This window comes from Cuculus canorus, chromosome Z, assembly GCF_017976375.1.
Source record: "Cuculus canorus isolate bCucCan1 chromosome Z, bCucCan1.pri, whole genome shotgun sequence".
In the NCBI taxonomy this organism is placed as follows: domain Eukaryota; kingdom Metazoa; phylum Chordata; class Aves; order Cuculiformes; family Cuculidae; genus Cuculus; species Cuculus canorus.
This window is the reverse complement of record NC_071441.1, coordinates 14,389,300-14,406,794: the sequence shown is the minus strand read 5'-3', so window position 1 is coordinate 14,406,794 and position 17,495 is coordinate 14,389,300. Positions and strand designations below refer to the sequence as shown.

The window sequence follows — 17,495 nt, the reverse complement described above, 5'->3', positions numbered from 1 at the left end:
TAGTATGATAAACACTCTGTTATCGGGTATTAAGTTTTTGATCATCCCTTGCAAGGAGGCACCACTTAGGAGTTGGGTGCAGAAACCAAGCAGACAAAACTTTTCCTTTTGAGACAGGCAGAGTTAAAAGCACTATGTCATGAGGTTCTATCTTAAAATACCGCAATATCTGATGAAATCTGCATGACTCACCCTGATATGTTTGACATCTAGTGTCCATTACCAGACCTGATGGTCCATCCTGATGAACAGGCAGCCAATTGGGAGAGTCTGTTTGAGGCATCTTTCAGAAAAAGTGAGATTTGCAGTATGAAAGAGGAAACTGCTGTCTGTAAATCAGATTTACGTCAGATTCAGTCATCTATATCAGTAAATACATCAACTGTTTTTTGTGATGCTCTCTGCTTCCCTTTTTGTCTTCTTCAGCAGCCTGCTACTCCTCCATCTCCTTATCTGAGATTTGTATGTGAGGTAGTTAACCTTTCCCGCGAAACTATGTTAACTCTCCTGGTGTGCACAGGATCTAACTTCATGTAGATTTACTTATATGTTAATTACTGTCACCCAACACCGAGTGGACAAACAGGTTCTTTAGGGATCCTTAGCAAAATTTTGACAGTACTATATCATAGTTAGAAGTAAAGCTTTATTTTCTTAACAGAAATTATTCTATTCATAATTCTAATTATGATTAGAATAGCACAGAATTTATAACCAGAATCACGTAAAATTTCTAGAAGCAGGATCAATGTAGTACAATTTTATAATAGCACCACTTATCTTATGGTTTGTAATCACCTGGACCCTCTGCAGATTGGGTTGAATCTTAATACTTGGTTTGCTGTATCAACAAAACAACCATAATCTAGACTTAAAAAAGATGTAAAAGAATGAGACTCATTCAGTCCCTGGAGAAAGCAGATAATGGTAGGGGCAGCCCTGGGCACCTGTGGGGGCTGGTCTCACTGTCCTGCAGCACCTCTCATCCAAGTTCCACTGCAGGAGTAGTGACAGCTTGGTTTTACAGACAGTGCTCTGGATGGTGTTATACTGTTATGCTATATTCTGTAGTTGGGTCATTGCCACCGTCTGTCTGATGGATGCCTGGAACCTCCAAGGCCACTAAGGAGGACAGTAGTCAGCCTGACGCCAAGGAACCTTGAGGCCAGTAGGGAGTGGGAGAAGAAGTTTGTTTGGTATGTCTGCTTGGTGCAGAGGAGCTTCAGGGCCAGCTAATGAGGAGGAAAAAGGGGACTAATAAATGACCAGCTTGTCCACAGAGAATATTTTATATATATATATATATATATATATATATATAATGGTGTTAGTTGCACTAAACACATTACCAGTGTTCTGGTTGTATCAGGTGCCCCTGCTCTGCAGACCTCACTTGGGGTGTTTGTCAGCAATTCTTTCCAGACTGTCTCAGCAAAAAGTCCCCTTGCCATTATCAGGAGCTGTATTTCATGCCCAACAAGACTACACCAGGTCCACAGCATTCCTCCTCTACCCCAAGCCTCGAGAGTAGAATTCATAGCATATTATCTGTGAATCACTTATTTGATCTGCAGCATATGAAGTACAGAACCATGATGGCTCCCTTGAACTGGAAATAACCTGTTTATCTATGTTAGCTACATTTATATCGAATCAGTTCATTTTTCCCTTATTTTTACTGGGCAAAGGCTATGCCTTTGTCCATTCTTCAGTTTCCTTGTGTTTCTAAATAAGCTCTTCTATTTTTTTAAAAACTTTTTCAGTATAAAACCAAACGTGAAAAAATAGAAGCTAAACCTGTCATGGATAAAAGTAACTCCACATCTACAGGAGGACAAACTACAACTGCAGAGGCTACACAGGTGTGACCTTTATTATTGTTTGCCTTCATAATATCTAAAGTGGGAAGAAAGAAAATACAACAAACTTGGTTTAATTGATGTGGTTAGTGATTGAGGAAAGGAAGAAAATGGTACATAGATAGATTTTAGTAAGGGCACAAAACTTAATACGTAAATGCTAGAGGTGATTATGAGGATCTTCAAGTAGGTGTAAGAACACCAGAAGACTCCACTGGTAGTTAAGCAGTCCAAAGATAATAGATGATGTAGGAAAATAATCAATTCATATGCTTTATTAATTGTATATGCTAATAAATTGTCAATTTACTGAGAAATTAAAACAATCACCATGGAAAGCCTAGATGCATATCAGCATGAGATACTTGAGCAGCTGTGAGGTGACTGTAAGAAGTGCGGAAACAAAGGAATGGAAAATCATAATTTTTTTTAGTAGAAATCAGAACAGTGTCAGGCATTTGTTATTTATTTGTTACTCTGAAAAAAAACATGTAAACAGGCAGAAGTGAAAAGAGCCTTTGATTTGAGGTGTGGAATGCTTATGGGTGTTGATGATTTATGAAGCCTAGAATGGCTGGAGGAGGGGGAAGAAGGAATTCAGTAGCATATGATCACAGAATGATGAACAGTACCAAATCAATATGGGTTTTATTGTACTCCTTCCAAATTTCAGCTCGTAGTAATGAGAACATAGGAACATGAGCTATATGAAAAAACACGAATTAAATCCTGAAGCAGGATATAGTGAAGAATTGTACTCTTTCTGCACGAACACAGAGGAATGTGTGAATACCTGCCTATTTAGTAGGATTTTTATGTGCGTCCAGATCTGCTATAAATAATGCAATTTCACTGCTTTCAACTGAACAATAGAGATTAAACTTGGTGCAAAATTGGACATCATTGTCTCAGTTCTTATGGAACATACTGTTTATATTAAATCCAGACATAAACCCTCTTGTTGCTCAGAAATAACCACAAGGATTCTATATCACTTGTGGTTTGTTCTCCACAACATGGAGTAAGTCTTAAGTATATTGAATGCATGACTGTGGATACATAGGCCTTGCCATAGTTCATACTGGAAGTCTATAGAAAGGGCAACATAAGTTAAGATGTTTTTTACCCACTGCTAGGGTTTGGTTAGATCCTTGCATCGCTTTGAAATACAGAGCATTCAAAGACAATTTAGTTCTGCCTTTGTTCCTAAACTTGACAGCCTGGCACTGCTAGAAAGGGAACAGAGTGACTGGGGAAGAGTTCTGGGTCTTTTCAAAGAAAGATCTAGATGTGTTTTCATTTCACAACACTTTAAAGTAAATTCAGTGTTTTCAGATACTAACTTTTTTCTCTCAAATCTGTAGAACGAAACAGAGGAATACAAAATTGTGGGCGTGTATTCCAATGGCATGAACGTGCTTGGGTTGATTGTCTTCTGTATTGTTTTCGGAGTGGTTATTGGGCAAATGGGAGAGAAAGGACAAGTGCTGGTGGATTTTTTCAATGCACTGAATGAAGCTACAATGAGAATAGTTCAGATAATTATGTGGTAAGTCCAAGGACATACTGGCATTTTCTAATAGCTTCTTTAAGTAGGTTTTGTCAGTGAAGAAATAGGAGCAGACTCGTACTTTTGCTTTTGTATAGTGCCTTACACAGCAAACAACTTTAAAAGAAAGGCTAGTTAATAGTTTCCTTTCTGTAGAATTTGATCCTTTTGTGGATACCAGATAGAGACCTTCCGCTTACTATGTACTAAAGAAACAGTTCTTTTGGTACACTGGAAACCTGAGTTTTTCAGACATTTTTGCTAGGGATTTGTCTCGAACCAGTACAACTGCACTAATGATTTGAGGACTGTTGAGCATTACCACCTATGTGCCCTTATTGGTCTTGAACACTATTCCCTGATAGCCATTATATTCACAGGATAACTGTCCTTGGAGCCAAATTTCTTTAGAAATATAAATTAATATACAAGCCACAGCACAGAGCAAAATCCAAAATGGTGTGCAAAATGCAACTTAAAATCATTTTACCTTTTGCCAGTAGGTTTTGTGAAAAAACATTCTCAAAATATTCTGTCATAAGATTCTCAGAAAAACAGTTTAAAAATGTAGCGACTCATCTGATAGTGTTTGGTTGGACTTCAAAGCTATTCACAGAACTTTTGTCCATGCAGATCGTAATTACAAGACCAGGACTATAAGCCCACACAATCCCTTCCAGAGTTCGCTTCAACATGTGGAGTGCCTCGTACCCTTTACTACAATATTCTTCTAATAGCCACGTTTCACACAAACAGTAGCCTATCAGATCTGCCCTTACTTGGATTTTTCATTCATTCCAGCACTCTTGAGATGTCTGTAAAATAGTAAACCTGCCCAGGGTTTAGTTGTACACTCCTTGCTGGCTTTAAAGAAAGGTACATTAGTTTCTGCAGCTTGTCCTGTGTTAAGCTGCTGCCTTAGTCTCAAGCGGAGTTACAGCCCCCTGAATTAAGCTGCCTCACTGTGCAGCAAATTACCATTAATAATACTTATGAGCTAACACATGCCACAAATACAGGATCCTACCCATAAGCTGACTATCCATTGTCCTGCTTATGCATGAAATTGTGGCTCCCTGTTTCTACCAATGTGGGAGCTGTTGCCTTGAATAAGGTAAAGTTTAATGCTGGCAGCATGAAGAATTAGTTCTGCTTTCTCCAAGTTCCGGGCTCAGAAGGAAATAGAAATCCCTGCTTTGCACAAGATGCTATTTTATTTGTGAGATAGCACACATAAGATTAGACTATATTTCAAAATGTATAAATTTGATATATTCACAAATTTGTAAATTTATTTATATTACTCAGAGCTCTGAAGTGGCAACTTATCTCTGTGACAGTGTGCTCATTAGTACCAAAAGGAATGCAGTAGAGCTGGGCCTAGCATAAGTCCTCATTTTTGCCTTGAATTTTCTATAGGCAGTAGCCCATGCAGCTACTCATGTTTGTGAGGTATGGCCATGTCTAGATTTACTGAAGGATGAGGACCTGAGGCAACACACAAATGACTATACGGTCTCAACATACCTAAGTCACTCTTTCTCTGTGCAGGTGACCCACATGTAGTGCCCAGTGCTGCAGGGCAACTGCCGTAAGCACAGGAGATCTTCCCCATCTGTGTGTGATTGCAGACTGCACAGATATTGGTCTTAGCCCTGCAGACTTCCATTCCTGTGTGTTCTGTGACACCAGATCATACAGTACTTGCTAGACTATGCAAAAGGTTACAGATACTCTAATTTTCTAATCTTGTTTTTCATCACCTTTATTGTAGTCTTGCTGCAAGTGAATAAAGTCGGTTGTATAATACACTATTAAAAAAGTCTTCAATTGCATAATAGAATATAAAAAAAAATCTTCCATTGGTTATAAGAAATTATACTGTGCAACAAATTATTCTATGATGAGCACACAATATTTCTGATAATGCATTTTTAACTGCTTTTTTTGCTTTCTAGGTATATGCCAATTGGTATCATGTTTTTAATTGCTGGGAAGATAATAGAAGTTGAGAACTGGGAAATCTTCCGTAAACTGGGTCTTTATATGGCTACTGTAATAACTGGGTATGTCATCTCTTAAAGATGAAATGAAATGAGTGCAGTTTTAGAGAGGAAATGATTACAACTCAGCTATCCACAACACCTAGTCTCTTCTAGGTCATAACCAAAAATTCTTAACAGTGAAAATTCTGTGAGGATGCGAGAGGATGTTTTGAGTGCACATTTTGCTGAATGCATGTGGGGTATTTTTTAAAGTCACTGCCTTGCATTCTGAGAAACAAAGCAAAGTTTGACCATGTATTCATTGTTTCATCTTCTCAGCTTGGTGCTTAAACAGCCAGTATCATTGCATTTTTGAGAGCAGCAACATTTCTGTTAGATACTAGAAGTTGGAAAAAAATGAGGTGGTGAATTATGGCTTATTGGGGGTTGCCAGCCTGTTGAAAATACACAGATATCTGGATTAAGTCAGCAGCCTCCATGGGATCTGTAAGCCCAGCATAGCCCCACCTCCACTACCCAATGCAAATGCATATTAAGTGCAGTGCACAATAAATGGTGCTGAAGAGGAAACTGATCCCTTCCCACCTCAGTACAGAGCAGACAGCTGACATTGAGAGAAGCCCCAGGGCTTTCACTGTTAGTTGCTCCTTCAAGGCAAAGGTAGCTGATGAAGTTGCAAAACCAGCAGTTGCTGTCTGAATAACTTAGCCAAACTAAGTTCTTTTTCTAGACCCTTGGCTGTGTAGAACAGTCTGGAGTGGAGGACATTACACCTGCACAATGTGGAGCCTTGCAGGTGTGGACCCTTAAAGGGGCAACTGAACTGCTGCAAGTGATGTAGATTATAATACTAGAGCATTATATATCTCTGAGGACTATCCTACAAAGAACCCTTTTGATAGCTAAATTGATATTACAGGCCAAATAAGTTAAATGCATTTAAATTTCTGTTTACAGCTCAGTGAACCATAACTTCTAGGCATTCTTGGTTCATTGCCTTAGGATCCACTCCTATAATTCCTTCAGTATACTAAAGATTCATTAGTGTTTTGTCTAGAGGCTAGATCTAAAGTTGTTCAAAGACTTATTTCCCAACACTTTATGTGTGCGTATGCTATTCTTCAAACGTCATTCACATGCTTTCTGACAACTAAGCAGAAAGAAGGGTGATACATTACTTGTAAGTGCAAACTTATCTATAAATAATAGAGAAGGATCTCTTTTTTTATGTATTAACCTTTGCTAGATAATCGTATTTATTTCAAAACTGTTGTTTTGTTTTATGCAAAAGCCAATATGTTTAGACTAGCTGTTTAAAAATTATTTGAGGCATAATGACTTCCTAAGTAAAAATTACAGCTCCAGAAATAACACTGAATCATGACTCCTTCAAAATGTTATGGAGATGAGTGCAAGTTATGTTTAATTAGTGCATGATGCCGGGGTTTTTTTGTGAATTTCCATTTAGAGTTGCAAAAGAAATCAATTTTTTAAAGGATTCAAAAGTCAATGTTTACAAGAGACTGGAAATCAAAAGGCTAATATTTTCTACATGCATTTAAAATGAGGCCATGATCATAATTTAGATAGAAGTCATTTTTAGAATAACACTATCACTCTACAGGTTTTCTATGTTATTCACTCACATTAATTCAGAAGAGGAATATTTTGCATGGATTATTACTGCCCTTTGACTTCAGTTTTAGATCTGATAGCAAGTTTTACAGTTTTAGATCTAGTAACAAAACTTATGACTCTTTACCTGTTAATGGTAACTGCATGTACCGTAACAGGGCATATCTTCCTTAAGACGTGTGAAGACACAATGCCTTCTCCACAGTACTTCAGTTGCAAAATAAACTACCACCACAATCTAGTCTCCCATTTAGCTGGTAGCCATGGATTTGACAGGCACAGCAATTTTAAGTAGGTTCCCAGGTGCAATCAAAAAGATTGACTATTCTAAGGGCACCCTGATTTAAAACCTTGGAGAGAAAAGTTTTGTGTTCTGCCAAACTCCCTTGCCCATGCCATGATTTTCTCTCATGGGTGCTAGGGTAGATCTCTGCAGTGTTTGTCTTTTAACAGGATGGCCTACAGTGGATGACGCTAAAGGTGTTGCGGTCAAGGGCTAACAGCAACGCATTCTCTGCAAAACTAGCCATCGGGGGGGTCATTTTGTAATCAGGTCACAGGAGCAAAGATGACAGTATATACACAAGGCTGCAGGCTGTAGGGGAGGGGTGCTTGTTCTGCATTTTCCAATGTGCAAGAGTACCCTTTTTGCCACCTCTCAGCAAACAGAAGAAGTTTTAGTCTTTGTTTTTTTATTTTCTTAAACACTGGTCTTCCCACCATCATTTTGGTTTTCATCCTTATTTGCTTGACATTGTGTGTTTACAGTGTGTCCTGTTCATCAGTGTCTTCTGTTGCTGTCTCTGTATCAACCTCATTTAAGCTTGATCCTGAGAACTACAGGTTATCTTAAACCTGTTTCTTGTGTTCCCTATCAAGAAAAAGTGCAACACCCTGAGAGCTGATGTGTCTTATCATCCTCTTCCTTTCTTTCAACTTTCCTCTCCAGCTTATATTCTATCTTACTTTCTTACCAGCGTTATTAGTCATGACCTTTCACATTCTCAGCCCAACAACCTCTCACCCACCACTGTCTGCAACACATCTCAGTCTTTGTGTCTCATTCAGGTCACCATGAGGGAACACACTCTCCCCAGTGCCTCTGCTCCAACTGGCCACTAAATCTCTTCAGCTTCTCGCTTGTAATGGTGACATTGTCAGGATGAGGATGTGTTAGTAGTCACAGAGGGGGAAAATCAAAGTATGAGGCATAGTACAAGGACTCACAGCCTGATGTGAAAAAATAAAAGGAAGCTGCAGGGAGTGGACTCTTGCCTGTGCCTTTGTCCTTTCTGAAAGCAGCAAAGCAGATGCACATCTGGTTGCTGTAAGGAATGCCAGTTTGGGATTCTGAGGGACAAGATTCCTCCTATTTTAAAACTGAGAACTATTAGAGTTTCTTTTTTCAGTTGATTTTAATTTTTGGTATGAAGTTTTCTGCTGCTTGCTGTAAGTTGCATTTTATGCATGAAAATGAGTATTACTTTGAATTTTTTTCAGGAAGATCAGTAGTAGCAAAGCAGATATGCATGAATACCTTATTTTGGGTAATACCATATTCATCCTGCCACTATGAAGGTGCATGCACATTTAAGTTTCTGAAAATAAAGGTTTGGAAGTCAGAATGCTTCTAGGTGTAGACATATTTGAAAGTTTTACTCTCATCAACATTTTGCTAAGACATCCAACAATACCCATACCACTTTATTTTTTTTTTCTGTATGTTCTGCAGAATTCAGTTTGTTCTTGGGCACCATTAGATAAATCGTTCCATTTCTTGCTACAATTCTTTACAAAATTTTATCAATACTTTTGTATGCTGCTATTTATATTCCACTAAATAGACCATTTGTTGACATACAGAATGTCAATGGCTCTTGCTTTTAAAAAGATAATTTTTCCAAGCAAACAAATGGTTAGGTTTTGCAGATGATTTATGACACTGTTGTGGATTTCTGTAGTGTGGCTACTGCTCTCTTAATTGTGTATTCTTTGGCAGAACAAATGGTACCATGATTTATTGCTATCTTTATCAGCTGCTCTGAAATCACAAAGTACCATTACAACATAGTAATGTTTGCAAGAACATCTTGTGAGAATAGAATAAAAAACCCAAGGTCATACATGACAACAGTTCCAGGCTTCATCTTTCCAGGCTGTGATGATTTCTTGTCACAAGAAGTTGATGCTGCTATAATTGCTTGCTAGCTTGGAACATAGGAAATATTTCACACACTTTTCATATATGTTTCATTTCAAATATACTTAGAGCAGATTGTGTACCTCTAATCTTAATGCTCACAAAGCTCTGCGTTGTATGCACAATATTCAAAATTAATGCACAAGCTGAAGGATGAATTTGTCCCTGAGACCCACACAAATATCCAGGCAAATACACATAGGCAGCTAAAGTCAAGAGGACAATTTAATCTTTTGCATGTCAACAGACTTAATTTTAAAAGTAGTTTTAAAAGACAGTATTTCAGCATCTTACAAGATTAAAGAGGGTGAGACTACATATATCTCATTTGTTTAGCCCGAAATGCCTCACTACATTTTAATTGTAGACATAAGTCTACACAGTTTTCCACAAAGTAAGTGTGTAATTTTTTTAGGATCGCGTTTGAAGTTTCTGCAAAAAGATGTGGAACTCATCTATCCCTGATTGAGAACCATATTTACCTGTAATTCCAAAATGTCTTCTGTAATAAGGACAGAAGAACTTAGAAAAATAGTTTGTTTTGTTTTCTGGTTTGTCTCTAGTCTGCATTGTAAGGATTTAGCAAGACATCGGGGTGTTATACTATATTTCGAATCACCTTCTACATATCAGTTGAAATATTATTTATTACTTTAGTTTTCTCATCTTCATCGGTTTAAAATTATTTCCAATGTATTAGTTATTTCTTGTCCTACTTCGGAAAGAGAAACAATTAATAATCTCTTTCTCCTTTCCAGAAGAAAGTACGGAAGAACATTATTCTGCATTTTTTTAACTCTCTAGATTTTGAACATATGTGCATTAAGGTCACCTTTAGTCTTTCAAAAGTGTACTTGAGGACAGAACTAGATACCTGTTATCACCGTCTGATTAAAACAAGGCAATGAGATGTATCCATTTCTTTAACTAATCTGTTTTATTTTGCAGACTTGCAGTCCATTCCGGTGTAGTTCTGCCACTGATCTACTTAGTAATAGTAAGGAAAAATCCTTATCGGTTTGCCATGGGGATGGCTCAGGCACTTCTGACGGCCCTCATGATTTCTTCCAGGTAAACGAAAGACATGTTTATTTTCTATATTGTTCTTAGTAGTAATTGCATTGTTTGTGCTCTGATTTTTTTGCTACTTTGTTACATTCTCTGATTTCACCTAGCCAGTTCTAAATCCCTTGGAAGTTGAAAATTACTTTCTCCTTATTTCTGGAGTACCCAAAGGGGCACTAAAGTTTGTGCTGGCCTTACAGTAAACGAGAGTCTGTCCCTCCCAGGAGGAGACAGTTCTTCGCCGTTCTGTTCATTAGTTACAGGCTTTTAGAATTTAAGCTGTTGCACTGTTTGACTATGTGATGATGATTTTACCATGTATTTTTGCGGATAACTAAGGCTTTGTTGTTGCTTCCCATAATTAGAAGAAGTAACGAAAGTTACTTTGCTTTAAAAGCCAAATCTCACTTCCATGTTGCAGCCTTCCTGCTTGTTTCCATTTCAGTCTTAGAGCAGATTAGGCTCTGAGGAAAAAGGGGGGTGAGAGAAATGGTGTGCAAGCCTGTGCTTACTTTGTATGTTTATCTATGTGCCAGTTCAGCAACTTTGCCTGTCACTTTCCGCTGTGCAGAAGAAAAAAACCTTGTTGACAAAAGAATTACCAGGTTCGTTCTTCCAGTTGGAGCTACCGTCAACATGGATGGCACAGCTCTTTATGAAGCAGTAGCAGCTGTATTTATTGCACAACTGAATGACATGGAACTGGATATGAGCAAAATAATTACCATTAGGTGAGACTAAAGCCCTCACACACATTTTGTTGGAGGTGTTTTTTTAATGAATAGTACATTAACTTTGGATACCCCATGAGAAAGTGTAACTATTGTTCACAGCACAGAAGTAACAGAAACATTCTTACTTCTTGGTCGGTGGCCTTGCCTGTGCAACTTTATGAGGAGGAAGAATGGGCACGCAGTTGGTATTCAGCAGCATTGTGGAAATTGCTATTTTTCTTCCACTGCGAACACTTGCAAAGCAGCTTGGCCTCTACCTCTGATCTGTCCAATTGCTTGTTAGTCATGTGTTACCTGTTATTCTGCAGTGTGACCATAACAGCATCTATAAAGTCTTGTTCCTTAAACTTGTCACCAGACTTTGAATAGACACTGTTTGAGAGGAACACTGGAACATTTGGACTTATTTCTTGCAGTGAAAAGAAACTATTTGTGCCAGAAAATAAGAGTTTCTGTGAACAACATGTATTCTGAATGCCTTTTCTGGGCTCTGTTTGGGTTTTAGTGTCACAGCTACAGCAGCCGGTATTGGTGCTGCCGGTGTGCCCCAAGCCGGACTTGTCACCATGGTGATTGTATTGAGCGCTGTCGGACTGCCTGCTGAAGATATTACTGTGATCATTGCAGTTGACTGGCTTCTGTAAGTTTAAGGCACTTAATATTTAAATCTTTCTCCTTATTTTTAATGTTTACATAAGTTGTGTGGGAACATGTGGGTCTGAGAAAGAAGGCAATAAAATCATTTAGGACTGCTGCAGGAATTGGACAACAGTTCTTCTAATGGACAGGCTTGTTCAGTATAGAGTTGAATGTAGTAATGGCTTTAATTCTGAGAAAAGTCCAAGCGCAAGGTGTGGCAGTGAGTAACCTCAGATCCAGAGATGCTGTTAACCTTAAAATAGTGGCCAATCATTAGCGTAACACTCAGGAAAGACAAGTTTGGCAGTACCGAGGACTGCGTCTCAAGTGTCTCAGCTGCCACAATATTATGCTAAATACATACACCGTTTATAACAATCAGATGCAGCCACAAACAGAACATCACAGCTGATTTCCACAAAGCATGTAAAATCCATGCACTGTTGAAGCATGAGTGGACTAAGCAAAACTGACCCTTGACTCCATATGCACACATACGGCAGGCTGTATGTGGGTCTGTGCTGCCAGCATTATTTTGCTAGGGCTGTTCTTCACTGAGATTTTTTTCGAAGACCCAGCTTCTTAACAGAAAGCATTCCTTATGCCTGATCTGAACCATCTCACCTCAGAGCACATCAAAACCCTGAACACCCATTAAACAGCTCTTTCTGGAGTTTTTCACCAGTAATCTTTTCTCTTCAACTTACACTGAGATGTTACTCTGCTAATTCTGCAAAGAATCACAGAGTATATTCTGCAGTTCAGAAGGACATCAGCATTCATTTTTTTCCCGTGATTCACTGGAAAGGAATAACAAGATTTAAAAGTTAAAGAGTATAACTTTGGTTTGTAATACACATTTTTTTCCTTCTAAACTGAGCTTTAGCACTCAGCCCAAGGTCTTGTTCACCTGCAGTAACTCAGTATGGATGATATTTCATTGGTATCAATACAGAGATCTTAATCATTTCATGGTCACTGCAAGTCTTCTTCTTAGGCTCATATTTACACTGAAAGTAAATGCAAACCTGTTCCTCTCCTACCCTTTCTAATCAATTTCTTGAAGCATTTCTGACAGCGTCCTATGTATTTCACAGATGATATATATAATAAATTTGATTATTTAACTCAATATGCAAGCTGTAGAGAGAAATACTAGCCTTTGGAAAACCAAGGCTGTTGAATGGATCCAAGAATCAATTCAATTTCTGTATAAGCATAATTGCTCAGAAAAAAACAGCTCCAGCCACAAGTACTTTCTCTCCGTCAACTGTCTGCAACAGCATCTAATAGGTTTGCTTACTGTGTTCCACAATCATTTCGATTTCTTCAGCTCTCTTCTTTACCCAGTGGGCATTTAGTTTTGCTAGGGATGGTAAAGATCAGCACAAAGTGCTGGCTTAGAGCAGGTAGATGAAGAAGAGTGTAAGAACAGACGTGTACTGGTTCTTTTCCCAAAGCATTCTCCCACGCTCCTGCAGCATACAGAGTTCCTGAGCTAGAGGTGGACTTTGTTTTAACAGTTCTCAATAGATTTCTTTTTCTTCTATGAATGCTTCATTGCTTTCAGGACCCATGTAAACGTTTAGATTTCCGCAAGTCCCATGGAGAGGAATTCCACAACCTGATAATGTGTTGCAGAGAGACATTGCCTGAAGCTCCACCAGGGGAGGTTCAGGTTGGATATCAGGAAAAAATTCTTCACAGAAAGAGTCATTGGGCACTGGAACAGGCTGCCCAGGGAGGTGGTCGAGTCGCCTTCCCTGGAGGTATTTAAGGAACAGGTGGATGAAGTGCTTAGGGACATGGTTTAGGGAGTGTTAGGAATGGTTGGACTCGATGATCCAGTGGGTCCTTTCCAACCTGGTTGGAATTCTGTGATTCTATAATGTACACCGTAATAATTTTATTCAATGCTGTCTACTTCTTTTAAGGGATTGAGAGAGAAAAAAAGAAGCAGTAATTTCCTGTTTCTTGCAGTAATCATAATTTTATGAATCTGATCTCATCTACACTTTGAAAGTCCACAATATGTGTGATTCTTAGGCACAATATGTACATGTGGAAGCTACATGTTCCATTGTTAAATGGGTAGAATTCAAGATGTTTCTCATTCTAACTGAGATACTTTACAGATTAAGGTGTCTTGCTGTGTTAAGCAAATTAAAGATTAATTCCATGTGCCAGAGATAACAGCCAGTGCATTTTGCACCTCAGCAGATGGAATGCACATCATGATACCACATAGATCATTAACACTTTTGCCTTTTGTACTTATTGTCTAAAGTATTATTTTGAAATGTGCTAGTAGTGGCTCATTACCAATTCTCTAGTTAATTCTGAAGTTACCAAGGTTTTATTATAGAGGCTTGAGGAACACTTCCATGTTTCTAATAAAGAATAGAAAAAAATTGAGAACAGAAATAATGAGAAAGATGAGTTTCCAGTGCTGTTGATTTCCTCATTTGTCACATTGATCCTACTAGAATTTTACTTTACCATTCTCTCTTTCTTTCTCTACCATGTCTTTCCTTTTCAAGGGAAGAACACATGGGCATTTTTAGCACTGGTGTTCAGTGGTTGTAGTAGAATATGTATATGAAACACACTGAGTCACTTCACTATCATTTTTGCAGTCCCTTCCATCTGTGACTATATCCATCTCAATATCTCTCCACAGAGCAACAGCATAGCTAAAAAGAAGGCTGGAAATAAAAATAGGAAAGCACGACCTTCCACTGTCCCTACCTTAGTTCAATGCCACTTTTCAAACTTTGCTATATTGCATGATGTTGTTGCTCCTCTGCAAATTAGTGGCAGAGTTTTAGGGCCTACAAATCACATTTCTGTTTGGGGAAAAATCAACATATTCCTTTAGGTGACTTGTTTAATATAACGTTGTACTTCAACCCTGTAACAAGGAGAAGCTAAGAGAAGGTAGTCTTTCCCATTTCCAGGGTTTGGGACAGAATGCTGAAGATACTGGGTTAGGCACCCCTCTGGTGGAGGAAATGAGCGTTAGAAAGACAAGAGGCACAATGCAGACTCCTCTGCTGCACCCGAAAATATCTCCTCCTTACAAAAGCAGGCTCGTCACAAAGAAAGCCAGCTGTGCAGCCTACTCCAGGGCCTGAGAAGTGATACCTACAACATTTTGTAAGGCTGTGTGCAACATATTACTGATCTAATGGATTAATGACATGACTTGCAGTTTTACACATCCTATACCAAGTAGTTTGTCACGGAAGTGACTGTAGGTTTCTTCAAATACAAGTGGAGAATTCTGTTTCTTGTTCTACAAGATTTTTTTTCTTTTAATTGCAGAATTATCTGAATCTGCACTGGTTAAGAAATAGGTTTACATTTGCTAGGATAGCTTACTTTTGCTGAAAGGATTTTCTAAGTAACATACATAATATTTTGTCTGATAACATTTTTATCCCATAGGGATCGATTCAGAACAATGGTGAATGTCTTGGGGGATGCCTTTGGTGCAGGGATCGTGGAGAAGCTCTCTAAAAAGGAGCTGGAGCAGATGGATGTCACCTCTCAAGTCAACATAGTCAATCCTTTTGCCTTGGAAACACCTGGTAGTGATGAAAAAGAGACCAAGAAATCATATGTCAATGGAGGCTTTGCTGAAGATAAGTCTGACAACATATCCTTTACGCAGACATCTAAGTTCTAGAATCAGCAGCTTTCAGGTGAAACAGGAGACCTAAAGGACATGGCCATATGCAATGTCTCAAAAAGCTTAATAATTAATTGATAATTAATTACATCTCACATGCATTTGATTTACTACACAAACCCTGATTCTTCTTAGTGGTTCTGTCCCCTTCTCATCATCTCTCCTAACAATTTGGACTCACTACTTTTAGTCCTTGCTTTTAGGTTGAATAGTCAGTCAGTGGTAAAATACATTTGTGTGGTTTTGTTTTTTTTTTTTTTTAAGAATATACAGTATTGCTGAGGCTATGAAATGCCTATTTAGAATCAGCATGCTTATAAATGGGGATCTTAGCTGTGACAGTCAAACATGTTTTACTCAGGAGCAGCACAGCATTCCACGTCTTACCTACACAACAAAGCACCTGTATGAAATCCCTTTTAACATCCTTGCGTTCTAAACAGATTGCACTCTACATGGCAACTGCTGTAACTTGATCACGTGCCAAAATACTCATTTCTGCAGCTGAAAGGATACAAGTTGGGTAACTCAGGAAGGAACAGAGCAGAAAGACTTTGTAATAAGTATTTTACTATGAACAGGGTTTCATGAAAGAATTTCCAGTGTTTATGTAGCTAAGCTTCCAAAGCCTTTCATGTGAATGCCAACTGCTGCAATTGGCCTTCAGGTGTGAAATAAATTGTTGTGGATTTGCTCTTCTGGTATTTGAAGTTTTTTTTTTTTGTAAAGTGATACCTCACCAACTTAAGTCCGCTTTGATGGCCTCTAGTACGTTTCCAACAGAAGCAAAAATAAGTTAATTTACTGTTGTTCACAGTTCACAGTATTCTAACCAAATACTCATCAACCCCAAAGTAGGCATAGATGAAGGTGAACATAGACTATTTAGCATTGCATAGTGCAAATTCTAAACTTTTTCTTCTTCAAATGAACACAGGGATAGTATCAAGAATATAGGAGGCATACTTTTTTCTAGAAAGAAGCCACTGTCACTGAACTTTTTACACAAACTGGTTGGCATTTTTGCTCCTTGGTTTACTTTGCCACTTGAACGTGCAAGTTCATAGCTGCAACACTACTACAGTGCCAACTTGTGAGCTAAACTGTACCTTACAAAGCCCTTCTGGATGCAGAAAAGCATGTGTTCAAATGGCTTGCTGTGGGATAAGAAACATCCATTACTTCCTCATAAGAAAGCTCCATTTTATAGAACATTTTATAGAAGATTTTCATGGTGCAAAAATCATTCTCTCAGGGGAGGAGTGGCTGTAAAGAATTTTTTTGCCTTGCACATTAAAGTCATTAGCCATTTTATATGTAAAGTAAACTGAAATTCATATACAGTTCTCTGTTTGTAAGTAAGCTTGTGGTAAACCTAATATTGCATTCTCATGCTAACAAAAAGACCTTCAAGTTCCTCAAGTGCTAGGTACTTGATTACATCCTATACTTCTGTATTTAAATAAAGTAGTCGTGTGCCAAAGAGAATTGATTAAGAAAAGAAGAAAATATTTATTGTAGGTTTTGATAAATTGCACCTTAACAAGTCAATGAGACATAATACTGTATTTAAATTAAGCATTGTAAGCTATATGGAAGTCCTAATCTAGATATTGGTATGTTTATACAAAATGAAGAAAATGTACAGACTGAGTAAACAATCTTTTACCTTTGCAGAAATAGTAAGAAAATCTTTATTTGTACAGCTTTGCTTATGGGAGGAAAAACACTCATCAGTTTCCACAACTAGCCAATAATCTATGCTTTGTCTTTTTTTTGCTTTTTTTGAATCACTCTTTTTTGATCACCCTTTTAATGTAGTCCCCGTGTTGTGATGTACTGTGAACTGTTCCTGATGTGTTCTAAATAAATAATTTCTCTGTTTACTGTTGTTCTAGCTTACCATCCTCTGCTCGCTGGAGAGTATTAAGTTCCTATAGCTATAGCAAAAAAAGCAGAACTGGTGGAATAGTTTTGTAGCCCATTATCTGGATGCTGAACTAACAGCAGTGAAACCCAATGCTGGTGCTGCAGCCACGTTTTGAGAGTTCCTGCTATATTAACGAGTACACACAGGTCATTCAGATTAGGAGTCTGAGCAAGAGAGAGACTGGTGG

General features: G+C 38.2%; 1 protein-coding gene across 2 annotated transcripts in view; it reads left to right on the top strand.

The window, feature by feature from the left end:
* The window catches only part of SLC1A1 (solute carrier family 1 member 1), a 50,744-nt gene extending 33,580 nt beyond the window's left edge, over positions 1-17,164 (top strand). The window contains exons 5-11 of one of the 2 annotated variants that reach the window (XM_054054931.1): positions 1,764-1,862; positions 3,224-3,408; positions 5,367-5,474; positions 10,198-10,320; positions 10,851-11,045; positions 11,554-11,688; positions 15,135-17,164. In XM_054054931.1, coding sequence (XP_053910906.1) covers positions 1,764-1,862; positions 3,224-3,408; positions 5,367-5,474; positions 10,198-10,320; positions 10,851-11,045; positions 11,554-11,688; positions 15,135-15,375 — 1,086 coding nt within the window. In that variant the 3' untranslated portion in view covers positions 15,376-17,164. The remainder of the gene's footprint in view (positions 1-1,763; positions 1,863-3,223; positions 3,409-5,366; positions 5,475-10,197; positions 10,321-10,850; positions 11,046-11,553; positions 11,689-15,134) is intronic. The other variant, XM_054054930.1, reaches the window with a different exon arrangement.
* Positions 17,165-17,495: the final 331 nt, after the last annotated feature.